This window comes from Panthera pardus, unplaced genomic scaffold, assembly GCF_024362965.1.
Source record: "Panthera pardus isolate Hobbes unplaced genomic scaffold, ASM2436296v1 HiC_scaffold_10, whole genome shotgun sequence".
In the NCBI taxonomy this organism is placed as follows: Eukaryota; Metazoa; Chordata; class Mammalia; order Carnivora; family Felidae; genus Panthera; species Panthera pardus.
Window position 1 is genome coordinate 96855116 of NW_026526655.1, and position 20968 is coordinate 96876083.

At 40.1% G+C, this 20968-nt stretch overlaps 1 protein-coding gene across 7 annotated transcripts in view; it reads left to right on the top strand.

Annotated features, from left to right (window-relative positions):
* NCKAP5 (NCK associated protein 5) overlaps positions 1–20968 on the top strand; it is a 959339-nt gene that overhangs the window by 664925 nt on the left and 273446 nt on the right. For all 7 annotated transcript variants that reach the window (XM_019454167.2, XM_019454177.2, XM_019454159.2 and 4 more), the window contains one exon: positions 8550–8699. In XM_019454167.2, coding sequence (XP_019309712.2) covers positions 8550–8699 — 150 coding nt within the window. The remainder of the gene's footprint in view (positions 1–8549; positions 8700–20968) is intronic.

Below are 20968 nucleotides of genomic sequence, written 5' to 3' on the forward strand. Positions count from 1 at the left end.
GCAAAAAGAGGAATGGGTTTTTCAAGGGAAAAAAAGGATAAAGAGAGAAAAATACATGCTGGAAAAGAAGCACAAAGATTTTAGGAGGCAAGGTATCTTCTGGATCTAATCTTAATAGAATTCTGTATTAAAATCTCTAAACTTTCAGCAGTATTTTATATACTTATCATCCCAAGCTGAGTTTTTACAGATGCTCAAAATCATATATTTTTAAAATTTTTTTTTAATGTTTGTTTATTTTTGAGACAGAGAGAGACAGAGCATGAACGGGGGAGGGTCAGAGAGAGGGAGACACAGAATCTAACAGGCTTCAGGCTCTGAGCTGTCAGCACAGAGCCCGACGTGGGGGTCGAACTCACGGACCGCGAGATCATGACCTGAGCCGAAGTCGGCCACTTAACCGACTGAGCCACCCAGGCGCCCCAAAATCATATAAATTTAAAGAGACCTTTGGATTAGTCTATTTCTGTGCTTTTTATTCACAGATGAAGAAATCAAGGGAGAGAGAAATTATGTGACTTGACTAAAATCACACAGCTGTTTAGTGGCACAGCTAGGACTATAAAGTAGATTTCTTATTTCTACTTATTCTGAAATTGGGTACAAAGGGCCTTTGTTCCCACTGTGGATCAGAATAGATCACAGTGACATGGAACTTGTTGGCCCTCAAGAAATGGATGAGGTTGACTCTCCTTTCCTCCTGTCAAATAAAATGCCAACATAGTGACACACAGTGCCTCTTACCTCTGCCCTGACTTGGGGTGCTTCATTCGTCCTTACAGTCCTGGACTGACCTAGCATCACGCCCCAGGGATGGGGTAGGAGACAACAGGGCCACCATCTTGAAGTCAAGCCTTTGTACCACAACCAGGCAACTACACTCCCAGTGGGACTGAAGAGGGGGAAGGGGCCAGAAGGTTTAAACTTCTTTCATCACTTTTCTTACTATCATTGTGACAACCAGCTGCCTCTTTCCTACCTCATGTAAATCTCTAATGGGCAGATTTCTCCTTATTTTTTCAATCCAAAGAAAGGGGAAAGCAAGCATTATTTTTAAATTAGGAAGGCTTTCCCAGCAAGGGAGTTGTAACTCTTTCACACTGCACATGTAGAAACTATCTCTTGGAAATTTAGTGTTCCTTGCTGCAGAATTAATAGTTATAAACTACTAATGCCATCTGTGAGAAGGAACAATCATAACATGGTGGGCACTGAAGTGTCAGACCTCAAATAGGAATTTCCCAAGGGCATCTTGTCACACTAATATAGAGTAGTTTCTATTATATGTCAATATTTGACATCTATTACCGAAGTAGGATTTAGCAAGTTATGGGTGACTATGTCCCAGTTTGCCTGGCTTACACCTACTGTCCTAATCTACTACGAATAGCCACTATCCCCCTTTAGTCTCCAGTGGGTATTGGTTTGGATGATTAGTTATGTGTCCATTTTAAATATTAATTTATAAAGAATTAAATATGCAGCCATAAAAGCTTATCTGAAGTGATTTATGTTTTATGCTTACGCATTTCATCCAGAGATCCTTAAGCATGGATTAGAATCACCTGGGGTGTTCTCTAAAATTAAAGATTCCTGGCCCCACTCCTAGACACTGTGACTGACTAGTGCCGTAGTTGGCCAAGGTATCTGCGTTTTAAACACACAACACTTTTTCCTTGTCACTGCCACCCTGACTCTGATGCCAATTGCTGTTGGCCCACTACGTGAACAACAGTGACCCAAGGAAGTGTTAGTTATTTGTCATTGTGGGAGGAGCTTCTTACTAAACAACCAAAATTACAAGATGATTTACAAACTATGAGGTCTCATTTTGTGAAACTGTCATTTTAATCATTGTTCAGTGAACTCCTACTTAGATGATTGCAGTAGTATCTTATTTTCCCCACATCTATGCTAACCTCCCTCCAATCCATCCTTCACAGTGTACCACAGGGCTAGTCGAGAACACAAATCTACCCTGTCACCTCTTCGACATGCACATACACAGGTGCGCAGAGGAAAACAATGGCTTCCCACTGATCTTAGGGTAAAGGCAAAGTTCCTTCACTTGTGGCATAGTCCCATCAGCCCATCAGGCCTCCTTTCAGACTTTTTAAACTGACCTCTCTTCTTCCCAACTCATAGTCATTTCCTGGCTAACTCCCACACTTTTCCGGACTTTCTTTTGCATCCTTCTGTTACTTGTTCTTAGAGCAACTGAAAAGTCTTTCTCACAATGCATATAGCAGTACTGTTTTACATTTGCTTGTGACATTTTGAGTAACTGTCTCCTTCCTCAAGACTCTACGCTCCCGAGAACAGGGGCCACCTGTGTTTTTATTCACGTTTCTTCCCAAGACATCTTCCACAGTGCCTGGCACATAGGAGCTGCTCAGTAATTATTTATTGGATGGATGGATTAATTAGTTATTGAGTAAGGTGACCACATGAAACTTTCCTTGGGTCCCACTGTGTGCTGGGCTGGGGGAAACTGGTGACCCAAAGATGAGTAAAAGATGCTTTTGGGGGAAGCGCATTATGATCGTTTTCCTCCACAGTGTTTTTGAGTGAACAGTCGCTGGCCATCATTGAAGAGCTACACTGCATGCTCTCTGCTCCCTGGACTGTCATCTGTCTGAGATGAACCGATATGACCCAGAGCTTTGTGTTGATTGATATTATTTTACACAGGCCTGATGATGCTGACCACTTGAGAACAAAAGATGAGGGCTCCCCCAAAGGTGAATCATTACCCTGGTAACCACTTAGAGAAACTTACAGTGCTAAGGATTGCTTTATGTACTGACAAGGCAAAGTTTGATTTAAACCCTTGGAGAGTAACTGAGCTCCTAAATCTTTAGCTTCCTGCATACTGGCTGGTATTTGTTGAGGCAAACAAGCTTATGGTCTCAACCATATATGAAATATGTGGGGAGTGAAAGTTGTTTGTGTGCTGGCCTCACTTTTATAGAATTCACTGCTGATTAAAGTCCATAAAGAACTAAAACATGAAAACAGGTCACCTCTGGAATCAACTTATTCTGTTCACAGTTTGACATCCTCAGGAGTAGACTTGGCTTATTTTTATGTATTTATTTATTTATTTATTTATTTATTTATTTATTTATTTATACGTGGAGGTTCAAAAGAATATATTTCATTTACAACCAGATGTTTTTGTCTTCTCTCTTGCCATGTGTATCACAGATGATTATTTAGCAAACAAACTAAAATCTGGTTGAAATGAGTTATTTACATGTGTATAGAATACAGATACTTGATTTAAAAAATATATTGTCATGCTTTTATGCATCTAATATAAATTCAGTAGCTAGCTTTTCTGAAATGGACAGTAGTGACCTGTCAAGTACGGTATAGCTGTGTTTCCAGCTCTCTCAGATTTTTCTCTCTTCCACCACTTTCTCTTTGCTTATTTTTCTCTTGCTCACCTACTTATGTAGTATATGTCCTTTCTATCTTCCCTCTTTCTGGTTGTTACATTATACTCTAACATTCTCACACCAGTAAGTGGTTGCGACACAAAAGTGAAGGAAAGGACAGGAAAGATCATCCTACCTTCCAGATTGGTTTCAGGGCATTTACAGTACAGAACACAGCAAAGTGTGCTTTTAGGATGGTGACTGGTCTAAGCAGTGGACAGATATGGCTTTCTTTCTTAGACAGTGTCATATCACAACAGTTGCAAGTCCCCTCTTTGTCTGTAATTGGCATTGGCAGTGCCCTGCCCATGCTCCAGAATCATCTAGAGTACTCCTTTGACTTCCAGCTATCAGTGTTTGTGCCAGGGGGTACTTCTACGTGAGAAGTATGGGTAGTTTCACTGCCTATGGCAGGCTGGAAATACCAGGAAACTGACATCCCAGCAGGTAGCCACAACCATTGTTCTTATGTGGTTGGTGCCTAAAAACTCCAACTCCCTCACCTCTGGGGTGGAATGATTCTGAGCCTGTGTTTGGCCCCATTTTTCTGAGTGTTCTGTGGTTTCAGCTGTAGTTGCTTTGTGTTATGCCCTTTAATGGCTCCCATCTCTTCCCTGGTCACTCTCATCCTTGTGTTGCCTGGTTTCTGAGATCTTCATTCTTTAAGAACTTAAGCTAGACATTAACCAGTGATATAGAAACACTAACTCAGGAATTAAGCTGCAAAGTGATATTTTTCAGGGGGCCACATTTGAAAAACCTTGACTTTTCCATCAGTGTCCTTCATCCTCTGCCCCCTCTGCTTGGGAGGTCTCCTCTTCACCATTCCCACCTGTGCTGTCTCTCTTCTCTTTATTTCCTCAAACAGCTCAGTTTTCTGTATCTTGAGAAAGGTTTCCTCTTATCTCTGTGATGCCCTTTGGCTACAGTTTTTTGTATTTCCTTCCCATCCCTGCCAGACTTTCAGATAAGCATCTACGAAAATTGCCTCTATTATCTCTTTTTTTCACTTTTTGCTTAACCACTGACAATGTGGGTACCATCATCACACTTTAGCTCTCAGGTCCCCACTAATAACCTTATTACAAAATGTAGAGGCTCTTTTTCTGTTCTCCTGTCATCTCTGCCACCATTGAGCATATTGACATTTCCTTCCTGAAAATTGTGTTGTGTAATTGAATTGCTAGAACTTTAGCCATGGAAGGAGCAGTTAGTCCAACCGCTTCATTTCACATCTGGGTGAAAACTGAGAACTAATAAAGTTGGATGATTTTCCCAGTAAGGTGCAAACATGTAAAAGCTGGGCTTTGAATCCAGGGCTTCTGACCTTCCATCTAGTATGAGAACTGTTTTTGGGAATTTTTTGTTTAAAAAGTTCACAGTGTTCCTAGTTTTTATTTCTTCCTATATAAAGGTGTCCCTGCCAGTCTCCTAGCTCCTTCCTTTCGTAGCCCATTGCGGCAGTCAGGATGAGGTTTCTAAAATGTAAACCAGAATCTTTCAATTCCCTGATTAGCCTCCAGTTCTCTATTGCAGTTGGAATAAAATCCAAACTCCTTTCATGCTCTGCAAGACCTCCCATGTTCTAACTCTTTCTCTGATGACATTTCCTACTATTCTTGCTCTTACAGTCACTATGCTCTTACAGTCACGGACTCCTTCCTAGCTGGTCAGCAAGGAAACCTTAGCCTTGCTTCTGGACTCTGGCCTTGCTCTAACTTGTTTGGAATGCTTTTATCCCAGACCGTTGCTTGACTGCTTCCTCCTCATCATTTGGTCTCAGCTCACATGGCCACCTTCTCTTATGCTGATACACCTTACATTGATATCACCCTATCTAAAAATTTTCTTTAGACACACCGCTGACCATACATCATACTGTTTTATTTTCTTCATAGCATTTACCACTAGCTACAATTATATAACTTCTTGATTTGATTTGGCGTTAGGAATGTTTCCCATCATCAGAATATAAATTCATGAAATGTAGGAATTTTGTCGTGTCTGCCATATGTCCGGCACCTAGAACAGCAAATGGCCAATAGTTCACACTCAATAAACATTTATAGGATGAACAAATTAATGAATGGTGTCTGAATTTTTATTACTCATTTCCCAGAATCCTTTCTTTTTACTCTACAATCCTGTACTCACCTACTCTCTTAATATTTTCATGTGTTAATATAATCTAACTGGTTTTCTCATAAACCAGTAGGGACAAAACTTAATTCCTTCCTGGGGGCCTTTGTTTCAGTTTTCTCTTCAACCAAAAAATCCCACTGTTTGTCTCTTTAACTATTCAAGTTGTATCACTGTATCAAAGCATAAGTCATGTTACATTACCATGAAATTACATCCCACAGTCCTCATTGATCGCCCTTTCTTCAAACTGTGTAAAATCACTCGTGCATTTTATGTAATCTAAGCACTCACATATAATCTATATCATCTTGAATCGTTTCCAGTTGTTTCATATAATAATATTTAGGCACTGTGCCTAGACACTTTGTGTGTGTGTGTGTGTGTGTGTGTGTGTGTCTACAGTCAATCCTCATTATGTCTGGATTTTGTATTTCTGAATTCACCTACTCCCTAAAATTTGGTTGCAGTCAATATGTGCAGTGCTTTGATGGTAAATTTAACGAACAGTGAAAACTCTGAGTCACCTAACACACACATTCCCGGCTGAGGTCAAACAAGGTACCACTCTGCCTGCTTGTTTTTGATCTCCTACTATAAATAAATGTCCTTTGGTGTTCTATTTAGTACCACACTTTTCATATTTTATGCTTTTTATTAGTGATTTTGCTGTTCAAAATGGCCTCCAAACATAGGACTGAAATGCTACCTAGTGTTCCTAAGAAGGCTGTGATGTGCCTTATGGAGAAAACAGGTGTTAGATAACTTTGTTCAGGTATGCATTGTAGAACTGTAGGCTGCTAGTTCAATGTAAATGAATTAACAATACATATTAAATAAGGTGTCTTTAAATAGAAACACTCATAAATCAAGACAATGTATTGATTAGTGCTGACAATGTTGCCTACAGGAACCTAACCCTGTATTTTCCCTAGAAGCAGTATTTGCTAATTCAGTGTTCATGGCAACTTTATGGAACAGAATTATCAGGAATAATGAGAATTGACTAAATATGTGTGTATGCTCTATTTTTTGGCATTAACCTCATTTAGGTATTTAGAAGACATAGAAACCAAGAGCTATTGAAATTTAAGGAGTTTGCCCAAGATTACTTGCCAAGCAGGTAAATGGTAGATCTGGAATCCAGTTGTCATATAACCAAGTCTTTTGGTTTCTCATTCTCCACACCAGTAGCTCTTGTTTGTTTTAATTAGGTGTAGAATCCTAATTATTATAAGACATAAAGTGAGGAAGGGGGAGAAAAAACATGTGGAATTGGAGGAATGAGCAAACCATGATTCACACAGAGAAATAGATGTAGATGGCATTTTTTAAAACATGGCTTGCTTTACAACCCCAGTTTAGTGTTGAGACTGTAATTACAGTCTCACATCTTAAAAGAGAAATAAAAGGACCTCTTCATTTCAATTGGTAACTGTATATACTTTATGTTCCTTATCATGGAAATGAAAGTCTGACAAGTGACCAGACCTTAAAGAATCAAAGCATTAAAAATGCTGTCATAACCTGGATTTTTGCCCTGCCCTGAGGATGTCCACCTTAAACTTGCCTGGCATTTATCTGGGCTGAAATACATGTGCTATAGAAGTGAACATATCTGCCTGTCGTATGTGGTTAAACATGCCGAGGCCTGATTTCATAAAGAGCTCTCACCTTCCTAACCAATTGTGCATTTCTATAGAGAGATGACAGAAGAAATTATATCTTGAAATCTGTATAGAGGAGTAACATGAGTCAAGTTACCGTGTGGTCTTCAGGTATATGTATATACCTATATACAAATACATGTATATCTATATATATGTACTTATACATTAAGACATATTTTACATACTTTATAATTTATTTTCAAAAATAAGTTAAACATTTTTGGAGCCTCCAAAGCACTTTTGTGAACAGTTTGGGAACAGTTTGAAAACCTGAATTTTCCCCCTGTAAGTAGATTATACAGGGACCTAGAGGTTAAGAATTCTAGCTTTTGTGCTTCTTATTTGTAAATGATTTTATTTAGTGCTAAATGTAAAGAAGTCTCTCACCTCTGATGTTGCAATTTAGCCCACATGGTTGACAACCAGTTGTATTAAGACAAGGACTTCTGCAGTGTGTTGTTAGAATTAAATAGTGTGATGGAATGATGTCACCTGGTTCCGGAGCACATGAGTATTAATATATGTATAGAATGGATGAGATTTTTCTTTTCATATGATATTCTCTTGACATTTCTTTTTCCCTTGAAAACAAGAGGCAATCATAAGGCTCAAATTAACACTTCTCAACTTCCCAAAGCTGCCAGCGATAAGGTTGAGTGAGGAGCTTCCAACAGGGAGGAAAGACAAGATAACAACATTTTATGTCTGCCTCAAGGCTATACGACAAATCCTGAAGTGTTAGAAAAGGAACTAAAGGGTCCTTAAGAGCTGTGTCATCAAGCCAAAGGAACTAATTGGTTTCAGCTTAGAAATCTGAAATCACTATCATTTCAATATTTCATAATATTTTATTTTCCCTTAGAATAATTAAATAGTTGTATGTCCAGTGACTTTAATGATCTTACGTTTTGGAGCTAAGCTCTTCACATGTCAAGGTATAAGGGTTGATTTATTCTTTTTTCCCAGTTTAGAGTACAGCTGAATTCCATGGTGCAGCTAAAAACGGATTAACCGCATGATCCCATCCTAAGGTTTTTGTTGGCTGGGTCAACTCCAACAGGGCAGAGGACTTGTGCATTCAGAGGTATTGACCCAATGGCTTTATCCTGCGAGGATTCATTAATTTCTCTGTTGTGTTTTACTAATATAAGCACCACTGAGAATTTGTTTAACAAAATCTTCTCTACCTCAGCCCCAAAAGAATGCAAAAGCAATAGAGAGGTTCCAAACTTTTATGCCTCAGACTCTTGTTTATTTTTCAGGGGAGATTACCGTAAGCAATAATTCTTTCTCACTTCAGGAAAAACTGTCAGAGGAAGAGAGAAAACACAAGGAAGCTTTGGAAGGTCTTCACATGGTGGTGGATGAGGATTCGAGGAGCGAAAGCAGCAGTGTCGACGATGGGAAAGAAAACACCAAACTGCTGTTGGAAAGATTGAAAGCTCTAGAGGTAAGAAATGAAACAATTTTTTCATGTTTGAGGAAAAATGACAGTGCTCTGCTTCTTTTATTAACATTGGTTTTGAGTGAGAATAAGTCTTCCTTTCTCGGTTCTCCTAGACAAATAGGATCCTAAAATCTCCCATTGTGAATCATTTGCAATTGATGAGTAAGCGGTTAAAATTTGTAGCACTGAGAGTCTTGCCCTAGTGACTCTGATTGGAATGCCTTAAACAGTGTACATAGGACAATAATTCATTTTAAATTCAGTTCAGCCCTCAAACTGGATCAGTACTCCTAAAATGGCATGCACTCAAGGGAAGGTGCTGTGTGGTATTTCACTTTGTTTTCCCAATGCCTAATATAATGAATACTTGAGTGAGTGAATAAATAAAATATCCATTACTATATAAAGATGATTGCAAGAAAAAAAATTTTTAAGTAGTTGAAGCATGTCTTAAACAAAAACAATAACAACCTATGTGGAAATTTAGCATAGAAAACAGATACATGTAGAGGTGAGGCTGAGCTAAGGGTACTTTAAGGAGGATTTGGAGCCTCCAGAGCGCTTTGGAACCACTGGTCTTTTATTTAGTGGCCTTTGACATCCCTGCAAGTGCTAAATCCTGAACATTTATAGAAGTCTTCAAAGAACATTCCAGTTATTCTTTTTTTAATTTTTTTTAACGTTTATTCATTTTTGAGAGACAGAGACAGAGCATGAATGGGAAAGGAGCAGAGAGAGAGGGAGACACAGAATCTGAAACAGGTTCCAGGCTCTGAGCTGTCAGCACAGAGCCCAACACAGGTCTTGAACCCACGAACCATGAGACCATGACCTGAGACAAACTTGAATGCTTAACTAACTGAGCCACTCAGGGACCCCACATTCCAGTTATTCTTGATTGATATCTCACATGCTGAAAGACTCAGTGAACATGCCTTTTTCTATGAGTTGATTTAGCACAGAATAGGAACAGAATTACTTTTTAACCAGCCTACGGTGAGCCCATCTCATCTTAACTAGGCGCAAGGATCCTTCAGCTAACATCTACAAAATATAGTTCAACAGTAGGGTCTACAGAAGCCTGAAAATTAATGTGAAGAAACAAGACCCCAGAGAGGTCTTATTTCCTATGCTTGGTTACTGCAATTCTGCCTCCAATCTACCATGTTGTCTATAGTGAGCATGCCCTTTCCACACTAATTTCCTCAGCAAAGGTAAAGCAAAAGAGTTAAGATTATGGACTTTGGAGCCAGATTCCCATGTGTTTTTTTGTTTTGTTTTATTTTTTGTTTTTGAATCCCAACTCGACTACTTTCTAGTTTTGAAATCTTTGGTAAGTTCACTAGGCATTCTGTGCCTCTGTTTACTCAACTGCAAAAATGGGGATCATAACAGTAACCTGCCTTATAGGTCATTGATGCAGAGTTAATGTCTGCACAGCGGTGCCTGGCACATGGTCTCCTCCATCCACCCAAACTCCCTCAGTTTAGGGAGCTTCTGGCAGCTCCCCTGGGGCAAACAGCCAGGAATCAACCTTATTTTCCCAAAGCTTCTCATACTTGTGTCGTTTCTCAGACAGTCACTGAGGAAGGTGGGAAAACCTTCTCAAGGGAGACTGAGGTTGCTCTCTGAGACTTTTGAGAAAATCATAGCTTCGTTTAGAGTTTGAATTACCTGGATGTAATAGTAGAAATGAGTTGATACTACAGTTTCTTATTTCTCCAGAACCATGTGCTTAAATTGTTAGTTTTATTCCTAACTATAGTGACAGTTGCTCTTAGTTCATCTAATTGTCACTGAGACAACTTTGTGAAGGACATTTTATTTAATCAAGCTAAGAGGTATTTTAAAAATATCTTTGGCAGCAAATGTTTCTTAAACCCTCGCTGAGTAAGAGAGAAACAGTATTTTTTTTTTCTTTCACAGAGATCTTTATACTTCAGGCAACAAGTCTTGCGTCCATTAGTTGGATGCAATTGATGATATCTCTAAGTGTGATTAATCCGCACAATTTTAATCCACAAAAATATTTTATTGTCTAAATTAGTTTCTTCTGGTCACAGTGTCACTGCTCGTTTCCTAAAATTTTTTGCTCAATATTAACTGAACTCTATCCTTGCCCACAATGCTCACCACCATCTATTTGAATGGAAAATAAAAATAGATATTCATTATATATATTTATATTTTTTCATTAATATATATGTGTGTGCATATAAAATACACATACAAACCATATATATGTGTCATACAATTTACCTATGAATTTAATATTTTACTTAATTTAATTTTTAAACATCTATTACATGTGCTTTCTGTATAGAATCTTTTGCTTAAGTTAGCAGTTATTGTAGGAAAATTGAATGCACTCAGAGCTGGGCATAGTCCCCCCACCCAGATGTATACACTTTAACAAAATGTTCCTCTGGAAGATGGCAGGGGAATTAACCATAATGCTTCAAACTTACTTTGGCAAAATTTGATGTTACATAACACGATTTTAGGAAAACAAAAAATATTTTCCATCAGTGTATTTTTGAAACACTCGCCTTTGTGTACCCTAATCTCTTGGCTCCTGGTGTTAGAGGAAGTAGAGAGGGATGTTCCATAGGCTGATGGAAATCATCCTTTCTTAATTCCTACTCCCCACACAGTTCCCAGGAAAGTGTGCAAAAGGAGAAGATTCATAGACTTAAATTCCAATATTATGTTCATGATTAATATTACAATAATATTCAAAAGCTACCTAAAACATATCTGAGGAGCCCCTGAATTTGAGAATTGAGTTCATATTGTCCAAGCACATTATTCCCTGACCTGAGGAGAGTCAAGTGTTCCCAGTCCCACCCCAGGATTGTTCCCTGTTGTGGTCCTTTCTGGGGATTAGTTCCTACATGATTCAGCTTCAGTCCCTCTTTCTTTTCCTTTCAGAATCAACCTCATGTGAAACAGAATCCTGTTACTTAATTTTTCCAAAACCCAACCCCACAAAGCATATGGGGACACATATTCACTAAAGGGTACTCCATGGCAGAATATTTCAAAGCTAAGGGCTTTGAACTTGGTCTTTAGTTAGCTGTTTCCTCCAAGTCCTCCAGCTACAGGGCATTTCTCCCTTGCCCCTTTCTTAGTCTCCTGGCACAGGAGGTGGCCAGGTCTTTCCCACTTGCTCCTTCTCCCATGGCCAAGGCCCCGATCACTAATTATGCAGAGCTCTATACTCTGTCCTTGTACTCCAATTCTGGTCTCATTCAATCCCATTCCCAGAATTCATCAAGGTATTTTGCTAAATAAGACATTTACTTTCCAAAAACAGCTCCAGGGCCAGAAATCAAAATAATTATTAATATCCCTTCCTCCCCCTCCCCTTGTGAATTGTTTTCTCTCTGCTCAGTATCTTAGTTTCAGCAATTTTCAAGTGTTCATGAAGAAGGGTAGACCATTACCCTCACCACCCAGCAACTACTTTCCCCTCCCTAGATTGTAATATTTGTTTTGGGTCCTGATATCTGGTGGAGGAGCCATTTGGTGTATTTTATATCTGTGTCATAAGGGCCACATGGGTCATTCAGATGCCACTTGCACATTTTCTATAACTTTATAGTGCCAGTTGTAGTGTTTTCTAAAAATGTTTCATTTCCAAGACTTGTGTTTAAGAGACTGCTTACTCAACTTAGGATCAAGCTCATCATTTCAGTAGCACTTCCCTGTCACAGGCCACATCTGTGAAAGGACCACCCCTCTCTCCAACCCTATCCCTGACCACTGATTCAAGGGATTTTCCCAGACTTCACCTCCACAATCCATTGACTTGATCTTGTGTCTTCCCTGGGTTTTGGCCTCAGGATTGCTTATGGATTTGCTTATGGGCATGTTCCTTGAAATGCATGATTTGCTTGCCTCAGGCCCCTCTCCCCACATTCCCACTTGCTCTTTCTTGTCACTCATTGACCAGCTGCACACCTGACTAGAAAAGGGCTGGACATACCCTTTTCTCACTCTCAACTCCCATAGCATCACTGATTCCCAGACTCTAGCCAGAGGGAGAGCAGGCCTGAGACAACCTGGGAGTTCTGAGCCTCCAGGTAAATGCTGATGCCTTAGCTATAGCCTCAAGGTCAGAGGAACTTGGCTTCTTATATAAAAGATTTACTTTGTGCGGAAAAATATGGCAATTAAATATGTTAAAGTAGATAACAGCTTTTTCTACTCAGTTATACCTGTCCATGAAAGTATGACAATTAAAGTGCTAAGCATAAGCATTTTTGCTAATCAGTAATTCCTATTTAAAATGAGGTAGTTTAAAATAATAATTCTCAAAGCTGTCTGCACATCACAATTATATGTTGAGTTCATAGTCAATAGATACTTATTGAATACCTTCTATAGTCCAAACACTAGGAGTAGATCAATTTTCATGGTCCAAAACCCCAGTGAACAGAGACAGAAATTATACACTTAAATAATAAATAAGCAAGCAAACAGATAAATAGACAAATGGGTGACTCTGAAAAAGAAAAGTCAGGTGAGATAGTCTAGGGAGAGTGGAGAATAGAAACAGAGGAGTTATTTACCTACAATGGCAGCTGATACCAGGCCATAAGTAACACAAAGGAGACAACTGAATAAAGACATGGACAGTGGACAAAGGACAAAGAGAAACTGCAGGTGAGGAAGCCTAGATATGGTAGAAAAGTTGGCAAGTTAGAGAAACAAAAGAAAGATCTTTGCCCTAGGACACAGGTATAAGGTTAAAAAATGGGAAGAAGATGAATTTGGAGGAGTAGACAACGGCCAAACCCTTTAAAATCTTATAGGCCACAGTCACAGAAAAGACTTTGAATATAATTATGAATTTAAAGTGAAGTCATCAGCGATCGTTAACTAGGGAAATAACATGGTCTGACGTGTGCTTTAGAGAGACAACTCTTGCTGCTTGTGGGCTAATAGCAGGACAGGAAGTCCAAGTGGGAGGTAGTTTTAGAGTCTAGATGGGAGGTGTTAGTAGACCGGTCTAGAACGGGTACCTAGGACTAATAGGAAATAATAATATATAATAATATCATTAGACCAGTGGGCTAGAGGGGAATAATGATAGTGACAGTGGTGGCAAGCTCTGACTTAGAGCTTAGTATGTCCAAGCACTGTTCCAGTTTATTTACCTGTCTGTGAATATAGACATACACATGTATGCACACACGTGCACATACACACACACACTATTTTAATCTTTATAATAACATTGTGGGGGTGGGTAGATAAGATTATCATCTCCATTTTACAGATGAGGAAACTGAGCCCCTAAAAGCTAGGTAAGTTGCCCAAGGCTATGCAGTCAATAAGTGTGAGAGTCAGAATTTGAACTCCAGTATGGTTCCACTATGTTATGGTGATAAGAAATGGTCAAGTAAGTATGTATTTTAGAAGCGAAGCCTACTGGCATTACTGAAGGATTGGCTGTGGAATGTAAGAGAATGTGAGAAATCAAGAGTGACCTTTAGGTTCGGGCCTTAGCAACTGAATATGGGGTTGTAGTAGATCTCTGAAAAGAGCCAGGCTTGGAGGAAAGATGACTTGGTGAAAGGAATATACTATCATCAGTTCGTTTTGTCCATGTTAAGCTGAGATTCCTACTAAACATTCAAGTGATGTTGTTTGGTAAGCAGTTGGATACTCAAGGCCAAGGTCAGGGCTGGAGGCATATAGATTTGAGAGTCATCAGCATATAGATGGCATTCTACGTTATGGGACTTAATAAGGCCACATCAGAAGTAAGTGTAAATGTGGACCTTAACAGGGCAGAGGACAGACCCCGGGGGTGCCCCTCCATTAGAGGTCTGGCAGAGGATGAAGAGCTAGCCAACAAGACTGGGAAAGAGTCATTAGTGAGGTAGGAGGAAAATCAGAAAGGTGAGGTGTCATAGAAGACTAAAGAAGAAAGTGTTTCAAGGGCAGCCTTGTCAGTACCATTAACAGAATAAGAAAGATAAAGCACGGAATCCATCACTGACTGGCAAGGGATGGGGAGAGCTAAAAGCTGGATGGCAACAGTTTCTGATGTGAATGGGTAGGATGGCAAGGAGGTGGAGAAAACACATACAGGAGGCTCTTTTGAGAAGTTTTCCTGTGAAGTGGGGCCAACATGGGGACAGTCCTGCCCGAAGAGAAACACAGTACAAGCCCTTAAAAACAACAGCAAAGAAAAGCAGGGTACTGTTCAGGGCATGCTAGTGTGCCAATAGGAGTGATGTGGTGGAAAAGACAAAGTCCCTGATGCAGGAGAGAGAAATAGAAATGTAGGAGTGAAATCCACAGGGGGTGAAACCCAGGCAGAAACTGAGCTTCTAATACTTCAGGTGCCTATATGACAACCCAGGAAACTCCAACGCATGAGGTCTGAAATGGAGAATCAACATCTGTGTTGTCGTCAAGCCCTGTGGGAGATTGAGATGCACAGCCAGGATTGAGAACCACAGATGGTAGAGTCTTAGGGTGATATTAAAAGCTCTTCAAACACCTTAGGTTCAGTTCAGTACCAAACACAGTCTTGAGTAGACCTTTCCATGAATGTTCAAACTCAGATGCAGAAGTCCCACCTTCACATGCTCAGTGCCAGAGTGTGTTGGAGCCTGAGGAAAGCTTGTAACCACAAGTGCTCTGAAGCATCTTCTGCCCTGCCTGGATGGCTCCCCTGACATGGCATTGGGGGTGATACACCGGGCTTAGCTTTGGCCCTCTGCTGATGAGAGGAGGTGTCATTTCTTAACATTCCCAGTTAGCTTTAAGTTCTTACCTTGTCCTTCCTCTCACTTTTACCCTCTCCTATCCTAAGATAACATAAAAGGAAATTTTAAAGGAATAAAGCAGTACGCTGGTGGTAGTCTGAATAGAAATCCTTAACTGTTTCCTTCTCATCTTTAAATTCTATGACAGTCTGCTGACAGGTAACTCCAGACATCCCTGTCTGAAAGCATCTGCTGTATATCTTTCTCCTGATTAATTTGTATCCAACTGTGGGTCACCTAGCAACAATCACAAAGCTAGGATTAGAGACAAAAACTTCTCTTCAGCAAAGGGGCTTGAAGTTAAAAAAAATCCTATGTCAGTATATAACTTTTTACTAGCAATTTTCTGATTATAAAAGTAGCAGTCATATCATAGAAAGGAAAATACAAGGCAATAGAGATTGTAATCATACCACTCAGAAATATGTTCTATGACATGTCTATTTCCATTTTTTCTGTTGTACTTAATCAAATTAGAAAATTATAAAATATCACATTATACAGTTTAGTAGCTTGCTCCTTCGTGTAATAAATACATCAATATTATTTTTCTATCTTAATTCTAAAATATGATTTAATGGCTGTGCAAAAATTTGTCAAATGGATACAAAGTACCATTTATTTAATCTCTGGTTTAAATACTTAGGTTGTTGACACTTTTTCATTATTATAATGTTGTGATGAAAATCCTGGTACCTAAGACTTCTATGCATATATTTTAATATAATATTAGAATATGACCATTCTTTTAAAAAAGTTAGGGGCTCCTGGGTGCCTCAGTCGGTTAAACGTCTGACTTTGGCTCAGGTCATGAGCTCACAGTACATGAGTTCGAGCCTCGCATCAGGCTCTATGCTGACGACTCAGAGCCTGGAGCCTGCTTTGGATTCTGTGTCTCCCTGTCTCTCTGCCCCTCCCCTGCTTGCCCTCTCTCTCTTTCTCTCTCTCTCTCTCTCTCATTCTCAAAAATAAATAAGCATTAAAAAAATTTAAAGTTATGCAAGTAGGCAGATCTCTTCATATCTAATTAAGAATAAATGGCTCTCTGAAATTAATAATTCCAGAGGTGACTCTGGTGGGGACAGCACAGTTAGGGAAAAGCCCCCAAGCCACCCTTTAGGGAGCCACCCTGGTTGTTCAGTACAGGATAAAATGATAGGATGGTTCAGGGGTTGCTCAAGCAATTCCAGAGATCTGAATTCTTGGGAAAACTTCACCATGCAGGCCATCCTACTCTTCTTTCAAAGTATTGTTTGTGATTGTTCTTTCAATCACAAATCATAGAGGCTTTACTCTGGCTGAGTTAGGCAATAGCATGTTGCCAGAACTAGAGACTGAGGTATAACGATGGCTGGAGGCACAGGTGAATGCCGAGGTTCAGGCCGGTCAGGGAGCAGCTGCCCTCGCTCAGCTTTGCCTTCCTCTAAGTAGGTTCCATTCTTCTTTTTAAGTTTTTGTTGTTGTTTTTGTTGTTTGTTTTGAGAGAGAGAGAGAGAGAGAGAGAGAGAGAGAGAATGCACACAGGGGAGGGACAAAGAGAGAGAGAATCCCACACATGTTCTCATGACCATGAGGTCATGACCTGAGCCAAAATCAAGAGTCTGACCCTTGACTGACTGAGCCACCCAGGCACCTCTGAGTGGGTTTCATTGTTACACAGGCTCTCTTTATGTGTTGGCAAAGATGCAACAAGAAGCTTCCAGGTTAGTGTCCCACTGAATCAGCAACACCAGTGAAAGGATCGCTTCTCTTTCTAGTAGTTCTGTGAGAACTCCCAGACTCCAGAGAGGGGCGACATTGGCATGTGTTCATACCCTGGCCATTGGAGGGTGGAGCATCTCGACTGATAGGCCCATCAATTCCATGATCTGGCAAAGTTCTAGTGTTTTGGTTACTTAAATGTCAGAAATGCTTTCATATCACTCAGGAAGGTAGGTTGGTGCTTAGATATAGTCTTTTCCTTCTGTGCTTATCTTCTTTCTTCTAATGCCCTTCCACATCCTCCTTCACCTCCTCCTTTTCTCCTTCTTCTCTCTTCTTCCTTCTTCTTCATCCTTGCCACTCTCTCCCTCTTTCTATCTTTTCCCACTCCTTCCTCTCTCCCTTCTTTGGCATCTCTAGACCTTCACTGCTATGGGATGTTGGACTTACAAAGATCCATGGAACATGTTCTCTGTCCTTGAGACATTCACACTGTTGGAAGGAAGACAAAAATATGCTAATTTAAATAATGAAAATAATAATGTGTGCTAAAATTTCCAAAAAAATTAAAAATTATGTACGAGAATCAATGAAACACCAAGATAGAAGTACCTGACTGGATTCTTTTCGAGAATGCATAGAGATAAGAAGGTGCCGCTTGAACCAAGTTTTTAAGGCTGTATGCAAATTTTACAGGCAAACAGTAAGAGGAGAAGCAGAGGGAGTTGCCTTGATAAAAGCAGCAAAGCCTGAACAAGTCTCAAGGAGCCACCAGCAAGTGGGCCTGCCTGAGTCTAGGGTACTTCTGGTCATAAATTAGAATGAAAACCTTTTCCTGTCCTTTGTGTGCAAGTGCATGGAAATACCCATCTACCCAACACATATATATTAAGAGCTAACAATATTTCTTCTTTTTTTTTTAAAGCTTATTTTTTAAATTTATTTTTGACAGAGAGATAGACAGTAAGCAGGGGAGGGGCGGAGAGACAGAGGGAGAGAAAGAATCCAAGCAGTCTCCTTGCCATCAGCACAGAGCCAGGTGTGGGACTCGAACTTACAAACCATGAGATCATGACCTGAGTCTAAATCAAGAGTGGGATGCTTAACTGACTGAGCCACCCAGGTGCCAGCCCCCCCTTTTTACAATTTATGGAGTTGTCTAATCACACCTCTGATCTGTCTAGAGACATCTGTAACTAACAGCCCCTCCAGCCCCCACAGTACCCTGGAGCTGTAGTTCCCCAGGAGCCTCAGTCCCACTTACCGCATAACATAACATGGCCAAACACACGAGTGGCAGTGTGAACAGTTCTGAGTCTTGGGGAGAATATTTATGGCCTTAAAACTTAGGCCCCCACTGACTTTGGAGTGTAGAAAAATACGTGCGTGCCATAAACAGAAGTTGTACCAATCACTGAAAGCCTTTGATCGCCTCTCCTTGTCTTTCTGCCTGTCTCTTTACTATTGATGCGAGGGAGCTCAACTTGTCTGCAATTTACTCTCCCCAGTAACAGGCAGCCGAGGATTCCTCTTACCTTGGGTTTTGTTAGCATCTACAGCACTGTTTTACAGCAGCCCTTCTGGCCTTCCAGCTCCTGGAAGCTTGTTCAATCAAGACATAACCTTTTATCGGTTATGACCAACCGCTGAGGGGAAAGAAAAAGTCCTCAGTGGGAGGTGGTGGGCTCAAGTGTTAGGGCACCTGTGGCTACAATGCCCCTGTGGGGCCAGATCTGGGGGGAAGCTTGATGGAAATACCTCGGATGTTAGAAAACAGCCAATATGTCAGGAATTAATCTGCATAAATGTGTTACTTTGCCCTACTCAGATTTGCGTGGGAGCTTGTAAGAAAACCCCAGATCTTAGAGAAGGCTAATGCATCAAGGACTAATCTCCATAAATATTTAAGAGCCATCAAAGAAGAAAAATGAACCATAGAGCCAACATTAATTGTGCCCACAGATAATTAGAACAAAGTGTTGTTAATTGTGTGTTGGTTTAATGTTATGTAGCCGTGGCCTTGTTTTTTTCCTGGAGAGTATAAATTTTGATGTCAGAAACTGAAAGCTGGCCGGCTTGATTAATCAAAAGGCCTCAATTTGCTCAGTTACAGCCAATTAGCATTTTAATCCTTATCTACAAAGTATGATTAAGCTTAGTATGTCATGAGTATAATTGGAAAACAAAACCCCAAATCTTGGTTCTTTTTCCACAGTGGGTGTCTGAGCTGTCCTAGATGTGACGCTTCTAAGTAACATACCTGAGTGTCATGAATAAAAATTAGAAGCTGTGATTCAAAAAGCAGTATGATTGATGAGCAGTCCCAGTTACAGAACCAGGGCATTCTATAAACTCTGTTCATTTGGTAGGAGAAAATGTTACACAGCCTTGGGGGGAGAAATGGCTCCAGAATGGGGTCCAGAAATGTGTCCTTGTTATATGCATAGGTATTACCTTTAGCAGCTGAGTCAGGAAATATGGCCACTCTAACACTATGAAGTGTTGTAAGGAATCTACTTACTCTGATTTCTCATGGCAGCCTTTTGAGGGGGATCTAACTCATTAGCATTCAAATCAGCCCCAACCCTAGAGCCTTTCTGCTTTGGGAGTGAGAAATATACAGTTTTACTTTATTACCAAAGCACTGTGACCAACTGCTAGAATGAATCAGGGATTTTGAGATTTGAACATGGCGGGGAGGGGAGAGATTAATAAATGCAAAGGACCATGGGTGGAAGGATCTCCACAGTATTAGTTTAGATAATCACTTCTGTTTTAGAACCACATAAAATACGTCTTTGGTCTTATTTGTGAATGTAACTTAGGAAATGTAAACATCCTCAGCGTGCCCAGTAGCATCCCTGGCTTCCTAATTGGGGCTCATTAGTGATACCACACCGCAAGTCGGTACAACCTCTCTTTCAGAGCTCCATGTTCATAAGTATTTTCAACTAATACAGTGAAGTGGGGCTCTCCTAGAAAGCAAGTTTCCACTGTGCTTTCAAGAAGGTGTGGTTTGTAATAAGTGCCTATTGTTTGTTGGGTGAAGACACTATCTCAACATAGCAAAGGAAAAAGAAGAAATCCTTTTACAGTTACAATCAGGGAACATAATCAGTTCAGGAAGTTTGGATCTTCTTTCTCAGGACAGAGAGGTTTCTGTCACTTGTGTCTCATTTGTAGCCGTAGCCACAGGAACTTTCTTAGAAGCATGACAAACACCTTTTCATGTGGCATCATTATTGTTTTTTGCTTTTTATGTGCCTAGGGTCAAAGTCAAATTGGTTTTGGTAATCTCATAAAATACCAAGCTCATCATGAATTCATTTAGAGGAGACTGCCTCCCGCACAGTGTTGTAACTCGAGGGAAGTAACTCTGTAGGTCATTCCAGCTTCAAATGAGCAGCAACTATAGGCAGACAGTGTGTTGAAGTGCCGATGTGTCTAAGTCCATGTGATAAAATGGGTTCCTGAGAAACCCAAATACCCAAAAATCTCCCAGCAGTCTAGTGTTATGAGAGAGAGACAAATAAGAAAAGAAACAGATTTTATGTTTCACCCCAAATTCAGCGTCTGGGTGTTTTCTGAGATGAATGTAAATTCTTGAAGGCAGACCCCACTTGTGGCCTCACCCAATTCTCAGTGCCCCAAAAGCGAGTCTGAAGGCCTCATCACAAAGGTGTTAAAAGCTTCATAGATCATCAGAGCCAATCTAAATTATGCTCATTATTTAATAAGTATATACTGAATATAATAATTATAACAATTATATAACATTGCAACCTC